Raw genomic sequence first — 12,989 nt, forward strand, 5'->3', positions numbered from 1 at the left:
AAAAGATTGTATCGATAACTTAAATACAAATTTTATACAATGATTCATACATTATACAACTATTGTTCAGCTTTCATACAACACTCAAATAGAAAAAATATATAATTACAACATAATACAATTTACATACAATGATAATATAACTTTACACAATTTCGTAAGTATATTGTACGTCATGTCGTCTTCTTCTTCTTCTTCTTCTTCTTCTTCTTCTTCTTCTTCTTCTTCTTCTTCTTCTTCTTCTTCTTCTTCTTCTTCTTCTAGTTTCAATCTGAAATTCAGCCAAAATCAAGTCTAATCTTCATCAAACACCTTCAAAATTGAGATATAAACTCCAAACAATATTCCCAATTGTTTGCAACAACACGCAATCCAAACCAATAATGATTTTTGAAAACTCCAAATTCGAATTCAAAGCTTCAAAGATTTTTAATGACTGTCAATGGTGGAGAGTCAAACACTTTCAAAATTTATTGATTGACAATTTTAATTTGAGCACCAATTATGCAGCATGAAAGGAAATTACTAAGTTAAAACGAGTGAAATCCATTGATGAATTCCATTAAAACTCTATACAACAAGAAAGCATAAAAATAAAGAACATCAAATGAAGAAAAATTGAAAAGAAAAAACAGAGAAGGAGAGTAGAGAGACGAAGACAGAGAGAGTGGGCAATTATGGATAATGAAATAATTTATATTTCTTATTCAATTCCTAATATAAAGGGATACTCATTTAAAATTTATTTGTATATAATTGTTAAATTGTATATGATCATATAATTAAATTGAAATTTGAGTAGTGTGGATAATAAAGTTTCAAATAGTATATTTAAAAAGTAAACGGACTATTTGTGAAAAGATCCGGAGTTTACTCTGGGCTTTTGGATGAAGAATCCGGCCTGTTACACTTTTCTATCGTTTCTCCAATCTTCTGCTACTGCTAAACCCTGACAGAACCCTATTCCCCTCCATTTTCAAACAAGCACCATTTCCAAATGGCTCTCTCCAAACACACCTTTTTCACCCATCACCTCAAAACCCTAGCTAAACCCCATTATCTCCGCCGCCCTCAACCACCACCACCTTCCTTCATCTCCCTCCGTCTCCTCTCCTTCGCCACCCCAGAAGAAGCTGCCGCCGAACGCCGTAAACGCAAGCGACGCCTCCGTATTGAACCTCCTCTATCCTCCCTCCGCCAACAGCACCAACCTCGTCCTACAACCCCTCAAAACCCTAGCTCCGCCAATAACCCTAATGCCCCGAAAATCCCCGAAACTGTTTCCGTACTCACCGGAAATAGACTCAATCTCCATAATAAGATTCTCAAACTGATTCGTGAGAATGATCTAGAAGAAGCGGCGTTGTACACGCGCCACTCTGTTTACTCCAATTGCCGACCCACTATCTTCACGTGTAACGCCGTTATGGCTGCACAGCTCCGTCAGTCCCGTTATTCCGACCTGCTCTCACTTCACCGGTTCATCACGCAGGCTGGCGTGGCGGCGAACATCGTCACACACAATCTGCTCCTCACGGCTTATATGGATTGCCGTAAAACTGATATGGCTATGGAACATTACAAACAGCTTATTAATAATGCACCATTTAACCCTTCACCTACGACTTATCGGATACTTATTAAAGGACTTGTTGATAATAACAAGATTGATAGGGCATTGGAATTGAAGGAGGAAATGTTGTCTAAGGGTTTTAGTGCTGACCCAATTGTGTATAGTTATTTGATGTCTGGACAAGCTAAGGGTTCAAACCCGGATGGTGTTTTCGAACTTTATGAGGAGTTGAAGGAGAAAATGGGAGGGTATGTTTCGGATGGAGTGGTTTATGGGAGCTTAATGAAAGGTTATTTTTTGAGGGGAATGGAGAAGGAGGCAATGGAGTCTTATGAGGAAGCTGTGGGTGCGAATTCTAAGATTAAGATGAGTGCAGTGGCGTTTAACTATGTTTTAGATGCTTTAAGCAAGAATGGGAAGTTTGATGAGGCTTTGAAGTTATTTGATAGGATGTTGAATGAGCATGATCCTCCTAAAAGATTGACTGTGAATTTGGGTAGCTTTAATGTGATGGTGGATGGTTATTGTGCATTGGGAAGGTTTAAAGATGCAATTGATGTTTTTAGCAGCATGGGTGAGAAGAGGTGTAGACCAGACACGTTGTCTTACAATAATCTGATTGAGCAGTTGTGCAAAAACGACTTGTTGGGTGAGGCTGAGGACCTTTATAAGGATATGGGAGAGAAGGGGGTCAGCCCCGATGAGTTCACGTTCGTTTTGTTGATGGATACTTGCTTTAAAGAAAATAGGCCTGATGATGCTGCCATGTATTTTAAGACTATGGTTGATGCTAAATTGAGGCCCAATCTTGGGGTTTATAATAGGTTGGTTGATGGGTTGGTTAAAGTTGGTAAAGTTGATGAAGCAAAATCATTTTTTGATTTAATGATGGGAAAGCTGAGGATGAATGATGATAGCTACAAGTTTATGATGAATGCATTGTTCGAGATTGGAAAGCATGATGAGGTGCTTAAGATTGTGGATAGAATGTTAAGGGAGGATCCAGCCGATTTCACTGATGAGTTGCAAGAGTTTATTCGAGAAGCCTTGAAGAAGGAAGGTAGAGACGAGGAGTTGACCAAGCTTATGGATGACATTGAAAGAGAGAAGAAAGAAGCTGCAGCCGCAGAAGCTGAAGCAGCTGAAAGAGCAAAGGCGAGTGCAAGAGCTGCTGTTTCTTCTTTGATAAATAGTCCTAAATTGTTTGGAAATAAGGAGCCCGAAGAGCAGTCAACAACTGCTGGTGAGGCTGCGAACAACAATGATGATGTTAAACAAGCGGTCCCTGAAGAAGAGGTGAGTGCTCAAGAAATTGCTGCCGAGGCTAGTTCTTCTGGTGAGGGTGCAGAAGCTGAGAACCTGGTTGCTACAGAAGCTAGAAGTGATGGTGCAGAAGCTGAGAACCTAGCTGCTACAGAAGCTAGAAGTGATGGTGCAGTTTGATCGGATAGCAGCATGAAGTTGCAATATGTTGGTCGCAACTAATGAGAAAAATAGCATGTTTCTTTTCATGCTGTCACAGTTGCAAGCATGAAATAAGATCCTCTTTTGATAAATTGCTGGTGGTTAATTGTGTAATTTAGATGAAAATGAAATGAATGATTTTCTATATCATCTTTAAAGTAAATGGTGGGCGACAAGTTGTAATGCAACAATGTATGGTGGAATCTAATTGTTATTATTTCTTGTTACACTAATACACAAGTTATATTGTGATTGTAGGTTTACCTACAAGGTAGTGTTATTGACATAGTTAAATGTTATGAGGCATTAGCTTCCAATCTGGTTGTCTGAATGCTCGTGGCTATAACATTTTTCAAGCAGAGAGCAACTGCCATAATGTGAACAAACTGCAGGCTCTATATTGTAATCTGTTCTTAATTAAAAAAGATTATTGATCTGTTATGGGGTTGGCCTCTTTTCATTTAGGAATCTTGCACTACGTTTATCTTTGAATTATTTGGCGGCATGAACTATTATTGCCAATATTAGATTTATCATAGAGATTTTATTATGGATACAATCAAAGGGATTACAAAATTCAAAACTTGAGAAGTAAGGAATTATCGATGGCCTTTGTTTTAATGGAGAGCAAATGGAAACTGTTGTAGTGGACACTATTGTTTTGAGCATTTTGCTTATTCTTATTATCTTTTATTACAGCCATAGGCGATAGAATAATCATTCCAATGAACCCTGATCTAGATTGTCTTTGACTATCATTAATCATTCGAGATGAAGCTACAAACACAAGAAACTGTAACATGGTTATTAACAATTGATACAACTAAATCTTCAGGACAATGATATGTAGCCGGGCAGAGCATGAATTTGCGACGGTACAAACAGATTGCTGTCTGTCTCTTACACCCACTGTCACATGCACATACATCCACAGGAAAAAAATAGGGGAGGGAAAAAGTAAAGGGAAAAAACAATCACCCCGAAAGATAAATTAGCTACAGAGATTTGGTATGCACACTCCACCCTCTGGATTTTGCTGTTCTTTCCATATCCTTCCAGTAACTCGAAGTTTTAGCTCCTTTCGATCCCCGCCAGAAAAGAAAAGTGCCATGTTACGTTGGATTATAAGACCATCATGACTGTCCCTGACCTTGCGGTGGCTATCTCGAATACTTCTTGGTGTTCCCTCCCATATGAGCTTTCTACCATTCGCACCTACTTCGAGACTATAGCTGTAATTGCGTGCCTCAGTCTCATCCCCCATAAATCGTAGAAAGGCCATGTAAACAGGGGCCACTCCAAGCTGGAAGGCCTCAAAGTGGAGACAAAAATACTGCCCAAAACAATGGAAGACCTGAGAAAGGAGCAATAAGGTTTAGTCAATGAGAATGTACTTAGGATACGTCAATAGAAATATATGAGAGGAGAATTTTTCTGGTTCCACTGTCTTAAGAGGCAAAAGTGGAATTATTCAGAATGTGTGCCACCATAAGATGTCTAGAGAAAGTTTAAAACACATCATGCCTCAGAACTCTTCCCTAACTATGTTGTATTTGAATGTATCAAAGTAAAATGTACACCCTTTAACTCATAAAAGGCCAGTTTTTCTTTTATTTGAGGTCAATCATAAGGAGCACTTTTGTTTTAGGTGATAAGATGCACTTGTTCATTCATTGTTTTCAGAAACTCAATACCCAACTAATAAGAACCTTTAACCTTTCAATAAAATGATAGTATAATATTGTCCAACACATTCCTTAAAACAGAATCTCCAGGAACCAATCAAGACCCTATAAAAGAGAAGATGAGCACAGAAAGAGAGAACAAGAAGATAATGCAGGGCATTACAGCAAAAGCTACAGAATGTCATAGATTAATCTGGTTATCCAAGTTTTCCAAATTTGAATAATTCATCCACAGAACTTTTACAGGTCTATTAGTCAGCTAGTTGGGTGGATGAAAAGGAAACTTAAAAGCTTCATTATCCAAGAAAAGCAATGAAAAAAATGACACATGATGTTCATCGGTCACCATTATCGTTGAACTCCAAAAAGTTAAAAATATAGCTGGACTTACCGTCAGCATCCATGTGGCATTTTCTACTTCTCGAGGATTTGACTTCACGTAACGGTGGTTGAATGTGCATCCGGTGTGCATATCCACTTTATGATCATCTCTTAAATGTGCAACCAAATAAGGGATGTCACCGGTCACTGAGCACTCTGATCCAGCATATGGGCAATTGTATGGTCTAAAATTGCACAGTGCCTCATGCTTGAGCTTACTGTAATATGGGAATATTTCTGGGCACCCCAAAGAATAATATTTGCAAGGGAGTTCAAGTGACTCTGCAACCTTCTCAAGTGCTAAGCACCTTATATCACCAAGTTCTTGTCTGCATGTAGGACAACGATTATGCACCCTCGTTTTGCAGGTAGAACAAAGCGTGTGTCCATTATGACACTGCAAAATAAACAAACTTTTAAGTCTTCACCACTCTATGTACTCTAATTTAAAGACTAAACGAACAAAAGCATCGAAGATTATCATTGGTCACTCACTTTATGCACCAAACTATCATACAAAAAAACAGTTCACTCACAGCAACGAGAATCTTAAGGAACAAATGTTAATAAACAAGAAAAGCTATAGGGAAAGGAGAAGGCACATATTCATTAGTGGTTGTACAAGCTCAACGTTCTCTAGGCACATGCATTTCCGCTCTATCTGATGTAGGAAAGCAGGCTGCTATAAGATTTAGCCAGCAAAGCCTTCTTTTACTAATTGACAATAATTTGGTAGGCAAAGTATCAGTGACAAATTTCCAGCTTGGTCCCTACAGGCATACTATAAATGAAACAAAAAGACAGCATCTATATATGCTGAGGAGTTTCCACTTCTGCATATAGAATTCCTAGTGCGTTCAGTATTAAGTAATGTCGAATGTCAATCAAGTCACCTGAAATAACTATAAAGAATCATGTCACCTGAAATATACTCTGAGATTGTACCAACTGACAGGCTTACTATAAATGAAATAGAAAGACAATAACTATATATGCTGATGAATTTCTACTTTCAGCATATTATTCCCAGTGGTATTCGGTATGTCCTGGAAGGGCATAGTTGAATTACTCCCAGCGCGAGTACACCATTTATAACTTGTTCAAGAAAATTTGGATATGACTACAGAGAGTGAAGTCAAACTTATCTATTACAGTTTGCCCAAGAAAGTTTGATGTGTCATTACAAACACATCAAACTTATCTTACACAGTTGCTTGTCCATCTCCCTAAGTCTCACTTCCTACCCATCGAGGAGGAATTTCATGTTTTTATTTATTTATCTTTGGATGGGGTGAGGGTGGTAGGGTTTATGGGGTCTGCCACAGATTGAGTGCCTTCCTGACAGAGACCTCATTTTCCTGACAATCCTATCCCATAGATGTACATCTATGGGACCAAATTCATCCAAGCTTCTAAGACCACACTAGTTTGACCCTATATAATGAGTACGATCCTAGTAAGGCTGCACAAATCTCAATCAAAGAAAATGAGCTTCAAGGAGCAATAATAAGCAAAATATGACTAACCAATCTACACAGCCGGCAGATATGACAACAATATAACTCCCCTACAGAGCTTCTATACTAAGTCCCTAAAGGGAGAGACTAATTTTATTTGTTATGTGATGTCGAGGTCTGCTTGCACACACTTGCACAGTTCAATCAACTTCGTATACCTCCAACTAGCACAAGTATTAAGATATGACTAAATTAGGCCATGTCCAAATTATTTGTGTAGTGGCTAATTATTCTTGAAGCCAAAGTAAATTGTGTGGAGCCAATGTATTCTTGTAGCCAAAGAATAAAAGTTCTTTCTTTTATAATTGGAGACAAAGAATATTCTCTTGTAAGTAGGTATCTCACTTTGGAATGAATTCTCTATGAATACCTCTTTCAAGTTAGGAAATGGCATCAACATCAGGTTTTGGAAGGATAGATGGTTACAAGGGACTGTCCTAATGAATGAATTCTCAGACCTCTACCAGATAGCTAATGATCAAGATTCCTCTCTCTCTCAGAATTGGCAAGACAATTGCTGGCAAATCCAATTCAGAAGGGACTTCCAAGACTGGGAAATTCCACAGTTGTTGAGTCTCCTGGCTAAATTAGAGGGATACTCAGTCAACCACAACATTGCTGACAATATTAAGTGGATGGATGGCCTCTACTCAGTGAAAGCAGGGTACTCTCATTTATGCTCAACTAATGAAATCATTGATAGATGGCCTTGGAAGTACATCTGGAAGACAAATCTTCCCCCAAAGATCACTTGCTTCAGCTGGATAGCCCTTAATGAATCTTGTTTAACACAGGACAACCTTAACAGAAGAGGTATGCCAATTATTAACAGATGTTTTATGTGCCGGCAACATTCAGAGTCCAACAGACACTTTTTGCTACGTTGCTCAGTTGCCTCAGACATATGGTGCATGTTTCTTTCTATCTTTGGTCTCAGTTGGGTCATGCCACAAAGCATCAGAGAAGTCTATGAATGCTGGTCTGGTTGGAAAGTTGATAGAGTCATCAGGAAAGTCTGGCAGATGATCCCTGCTTGTATCTTTTGGTGTGTCTGGCCAGAAAGGAATCACAGATGTTTTGATGGGATATCAACCCCAACACACACACTTAAAGCTAGATGTCTCCTTTGGTTATTTAGTTGGCAGTATTTAGCCCCTGTAGATTGCCATATTAACTTTTTGTATTTTGTAAGCTCTTTTGCTTTAGCCTAGTATTTCTTTTCCTTTTTGTATCAAAGCTGACTCTTTCCCCTTCTTGTACTTCTTGGATCTTCTTGATGCCTTTTTCTATAAAATTCATTACTTCATCAAAAAAAAAAAAAAAGGTATCTCACTTCATTTTTATCCCTCCCGTTCTCAAATACAAATTTCTGTATTCTATAACATTCCTGGTTCTGTAATTAGTTAAAGAGTTCAATACATTCCATAGAAACACTTTTGAGTGAGCCTCTATGTAAGTGAATGTAGTGAGGTTTCTAGAATTATTAGAGTTTTATCTCTAATTTTGTACACTCTTTTGTGTAACTGTCGATATAGTAGAATTGCTCCTCTCAACCCGTGGGTTAGGTATCACTTACCGAACCACGTAAATTTGTGCCTCCTTTATTTGCATTACTTACCGTCACTATCGACTTGCATTGTGTTTGTTATTGTAGTAGCCTTATAATGACAATACATAGACAAAAGTCATGTGAAACACCAATCTTACTCAAATCCATAAGAATGGAATAAAAATGTGTCGATATGTCAGCATAATAAGTACCTTAACCGTACGAAGCATGTAATTGCTTCAAGTAGAGTCTATTTTCTATTGTCCTCTTCATATACAAGGCCTTCAATTTTTCTCACATGCCTTTAACAATGGTTTTCTGAAGCGCTTCACGTAAAACCTCATCAGAAAGATTTAATATAATACTTGATTTTGCCTTTTTATCAATGCTAGCAAACACCTCGTCCATCATTTTCTCTGGCTTATTCTCCTTTTCGTGTAGCGCCAAGTTTATCAATCTTGGATTACGATAGCTTCCATCTTAAGCCGCAACATACTAAAACTTGCATTTCGGTCAAATTTCTCAACATAAGTCTCTATTACCGTCTTGGTGACTGGTAGGACAACCTGGATTAACTTGGCACTAGTACCAATTTGTAAGGATCAGGATTCCGGGTAGTGTCATTTCCCAACACTATTCTTGTGAAATATGTTAAACTCTCTAACTAACTATAAACCCGAGATAATACAAAAGATTTGTAATTGAGAATGGGATGGATAGAAATGAATAGGGAAACCATGTTCTTGGTGTCCAAATTTTTTTTAAAAAACTTTTATTCTTTGGCTCCAAGAATACTTTAACTAAACACAATTTACTTTGCCTTCGAGAATACTTAGCCACCATTTGCACATGGCCTAATTTAGGTCATATCTCATAAGTCGACACAATTTACTTTGGCTTCAAGATACTTGGTATCCGGTGTTAGGTAACTCTCCCATCAACGTTTTAACAAATAAAAAGAAATCACCCTCAATCAAGCGTTACTTGAAAGTCAGGATAGATACCACTCTCAGTTAGTACTTTTTTTTTAAGCAAGAACTCTTAATCGTTTGTATCCCGTACCCATGGGCCTCAATAAGACAATGGTCGGATTTTACAAGCTGCTTTGATTGGAGCAAGTTAAGAAAGATAGCTGAAAGTAGCATAAGGAAGAGAATTTATGGATGGAAAGAGGTCCTTACTTTTTTTTCAAGGTTTCGCAATTCAAAGTCAAATGATGCTTAACATTTTTTTAAATCTATGCTACAATCTGAATTATAGTTTTCACCCACTTCATTGACTGCTGGAAGATACCCTTGGATACGAGGATCTGACTAACCTTTCTCATTTACCTACTCATCGAAGGATTCAAAATTAAAGTACAGAATAAGGCTGATATGTTTAATGGACAGGCATGAGGCAGCAAATCATCTCTCCTCATATTCATAAAAGATTTAAGTAAGTAAGCCAATTGCAGAATAGTCAAACTCAGTTGCCGTCATTTGGCAAACAGTCAAAAGTAATATCGCATATCCTATAAATTATAATCTGCAGTCATTTTCAAGAACTCAAGTTGCGGCAAGTTGATTATAAATTGTTCAATCTTTATGAAATTGATAAAAACCTAATCAAATTCTCAAGGCAAACTTCCATAATCATCAGCATACCACAGTCAAACTATCTGCTTTACATCTACCAAAAGTTTTCACAGTATTCCTAAAGGCAGTAGAAAAAGCACTCGAAATTCTAAAGAAATCACCTTTAAGGTAAAACAAATAGCACAAAGATCAACATACCGCTTCCAACGTATTTGCATCATTATCCATCAATAGAACAGTAAAAACTAATAATCGAAAAAATTCAAAGACCTAAAAAACAGACGTTCATAAAATGGACAAAAATACTACCAATAGGTAATTTGAAAAGTCAAGAGAAAAAATAAAAAAGAGAAGACCTGATGAATAGGAGGGTACATAGAATTGGTGCAAACGGGGCATTCAAGTAATTCATGGACACTGGTAGGGGCAATTCCGGAAGGAATAATGTTGTGAGTTTTTGCAGAAGAAAATTGATGCACAGAAGAAGACTGGATCTCTTCATCTTCTATGCCATCAGATAACGACACACACTCTATACTCTCCATTTCCATTCCTTCTTATCAAATTCAGAAAAAAGATTCAATCTTTTTCTCCCCACCCAATAATTTACAAGTCACAAATCGCATGTTTCAAAATTCACATTTCTTAAAAATAGAATTTGAAAGAAAAAAACTGGAAAAAGAGAGAAGAGAAAGGAAAGATAGTTTTTTTTTTATGGATTCTGAGGAAGAACCAAACCAAACAAGCCCTTTTCCTTCCCTGAAAAAGAGGTTCTTTTCTTCTCTCTCTGAGCACCTGAACTTTGTGTGAGAGAAATGAGGATCACCGTTAAATTCCCGACATAAATTGTTGTTAGATCTTTATCTGACGGCCAATGATTTTTCCTAATTGTTGCTTTTGGCGAATATTTAAAAAACAATTATTGCATAACCTATTTGATGTGATTTTTTGGGTTCAACTTCAATATGCAAATTCCCAATACAGCTATTTGGCGCTTATTGTTTTTCCTTTTTGGTCTTTTGAAAATAGTATATTATCCGTATTTTATTTAACTGCAGATAGAAAAATAAAAATTACTTAATCTCTCTTTTCCAATTGACGTGAACATGTTTGATTGAGCACGAATTTTAAGAAAAAATAAAGATTTTTAAAATTTGTGGTCCTAAACAAGCTAAAATAGGGTACAGAGTATTTGTGTGTTTATAAAAGTTTCCCGTTGAGGGTAAATTTTGAAGTTTAAGCTAAATTGTTTCCAAATTTAGAAAAGGGGTCATTCTTTTTGAAACGGACCAAAAAAGAAATGGTTCACATAAACTCGAACGGAGGGAGTAGTACATTTGATATTTATATCAATCTAATGGATACTTGATACTATAAGTTATCGCATTCACTTATAATTTAAGTATAAGTATATATATATATATATATATATTTCCTCTCATATATTTACTTGTTTATATTTGGACCCCTTGAGAATTCTGACTCCACCACTAACTAAAACATAAGTATGACTTATGAGACTAGACTTGTTTAATTTTCTTATCATTAAATATGGTTATTTTGCGGTGGATCTATTAAAAACTATTAAAAGTCTAATAACAGCATGATATACATGCATTTATGGATTAATTAGGAATTAAGTCATACCTCGGTACAACTAATGATGTTATTATTACCCATTTTATTTTAGCAACATATTTAAAAAGTCCAGCAACAAATAATTTTAAAAGAGCCGACTTCTTTATGGACGGTGGGCTGCAGGTGAACAAAGGGACAAATGAAAAAAAAAATCTTTTATTTCTCACCGTTCTTGTTTAAAATTTCATTTAAAAAAATATCGGTAAAATTCGACTGGAATTTAAAAGTATATGACGCAACACAACAAAGTGGAAGGGATACGTTAAGACTAAGTCCTTTAAATAAACAAGATACTTAGAATCACTAGGCGTTTGACCATAAAAGAAAATGCGAGATATGACAAAAATACTTTTTAAGTTAAATTGAAACTCATCATAAAAAATTCAATGAAATGTATAACCAAACAATATTTTGAAGATGAGTTTCGGAAAAAGGAAAAAAAAATTGTATGGACAAATGGATCTGCGAGTTTCCTATAAATATGAAAATTTAATTGTTATCGTCTGTAGTATTAAGAAATGATAGTAAAATAGAATAATATACTAATTAAGACAAAATAAATATGAGGGAGAATGATTTTGTTATTTCTTTTCTTGGTATATTTTTTATAGGGTCAAAAGTTCCCTATTTATAAAGGTACAAATACATTCAAAGGTTATAAATAATGTACTTCTTAATTGAGTACATGAATACAAAGTAGGTTAAATGGACAGACAAATGCATTCCTCTCACTCACATGCATTCATCTCATTTATAACAAGTAGAGAGTTTTAAATGTACAAAATCAGAGAGTATTTTCCTTTAGGGAATAAATATAATTTGCAACAGAGTGTATGTATATCGTTTTTGTCACAGTTTCCATGCAATCTTAACTTTACTAATATTTGGCATATTCTTTGGAACCAAAAACAGAAATTTTGTGGGTAGAATCATTGCCACTGTGGGCCTGTGAGTGTCAGTGTTATTTGCCAATTTATTTACTTCTCTTGCATATATCGCTTTTTCAGTTGCGCAAAAACAGAAATAGCTCTGAAATGCAGGACTTATTCTTTTACTGATTTTCTATGATTACCAGTAGTCGCCAACTAGAACGATAGTATTATTTTTTAATAATTCAAAATTCTCGTGAGCTAACGACAGCCGGCTTAAAGCTCGACGGATAAAAGACTCACCTATTTATCCTTCTTCAGTTAAATATTAGACTTCTATTTGCAAAAAAAAAAAAACCGAATTCATAACATGCAACTAATTCACATATGCATTGTGCTCTTACGAGCGAAATATAGTTATTTAATCAACTATAAATAATTTTTACGGGTGACGTGTCACAAGCTAACATTTTTGGATTTTCTACAAGCTTGAATAAAGGATAGATAGTTCAAATTACTCTTTCCATCCGAATGTGATGGTTATGATTGGGCACAATTATATATATATTTTTTTTAAAAAATAAAAAATTTAGAACTTGTGATTTACAATAAGTCATAAATATTTGCACGACTGCAAATCATAATACAATAGGCATTAAATTATTACGAAATATAAGAAATAGACATCGTTTTTAACTGACTAAAAAAAGAAAGCCACATAAAAGGAAAGAGAGGG

At 35.9% G+C, this 12,989-nt stretch overlaps 2 protein-coding genes across 3 annotated transcripts; one reads left to right on the top strand and one right to left on the bottom strand.

The window, feature by feature from the left end:
- Positions 1-865: 865 nt before the first annotated feature.
- On the top strand, positions 866-3,302 carry LOC107763128 (pentatricopeptide repeat-containing protein At3g49240, mitochondrial). Its single transcript, XM_016581572.2, has one exon. The coding sequence runs from the start codon at positions 998-1,000 to the stop codon at positions 3,014-3,016; it is 2,019 nt and encodes a 672-aa protein (XP_016437058.1). The 5' UTR covers positions 866-997; the 3' UTR covers positions 3,017-3,302.
- A 513-nt stretch (positions 3,303-3,815) lies between these two features.
- On the bottom strand, positions 3,816-10,572 carry LOC107763129 (E3 ubiquitin-protein ligase SINAT3). 2 transcript variants are annotated; one of them, XM_016581573.2, is made up of 3 exons: positions 10,103-10,572; positions 5,114-5,500; positions 3,816-4,391 (listed from the first exon to the last, which is right to left on the bottom strand). In XM_016581573.2, the coding sequence occupies exons 1-3, from the start codon at positions 10,295-10,297 to the stop codon at positions 4,029-4,031; spliced, it is 945 nt and encodes a 314-aa protein (XP_016437059.1). In that variant the 5' UTR covers positions 10,298-10,572; the 3' UTR covers positions 3,816-4,028. The 2 variants fall into 2 exon arrangements, with proteins under 2 accessions (XP_016437059.1, XP_075111648.1); XM_075255547.1 differs by lacking the exon at positions 10,103-10,572 and adding an exon at positions 9,945-10,058.
- Positions 10,573-12,989: the final 2,417 nt, after the last annotated feature.

The sequence above is a fragment of the Nicotiana tabacum genome, chromosome 6, assembly GCF_000715075.1.
Source record: "Nicotiana tabacum cultivar K326 chromosome 6, ASM71507v2, whole genome shotgun sequence".
Classification (NCBI taxonomy): domain Eukaryota; kingdom Viridiplantae; phylum Streptophyta; class Magnoliopsida; order Solanales; family Solanaceae; genus Nicotiana; species Nicotiana tabacum.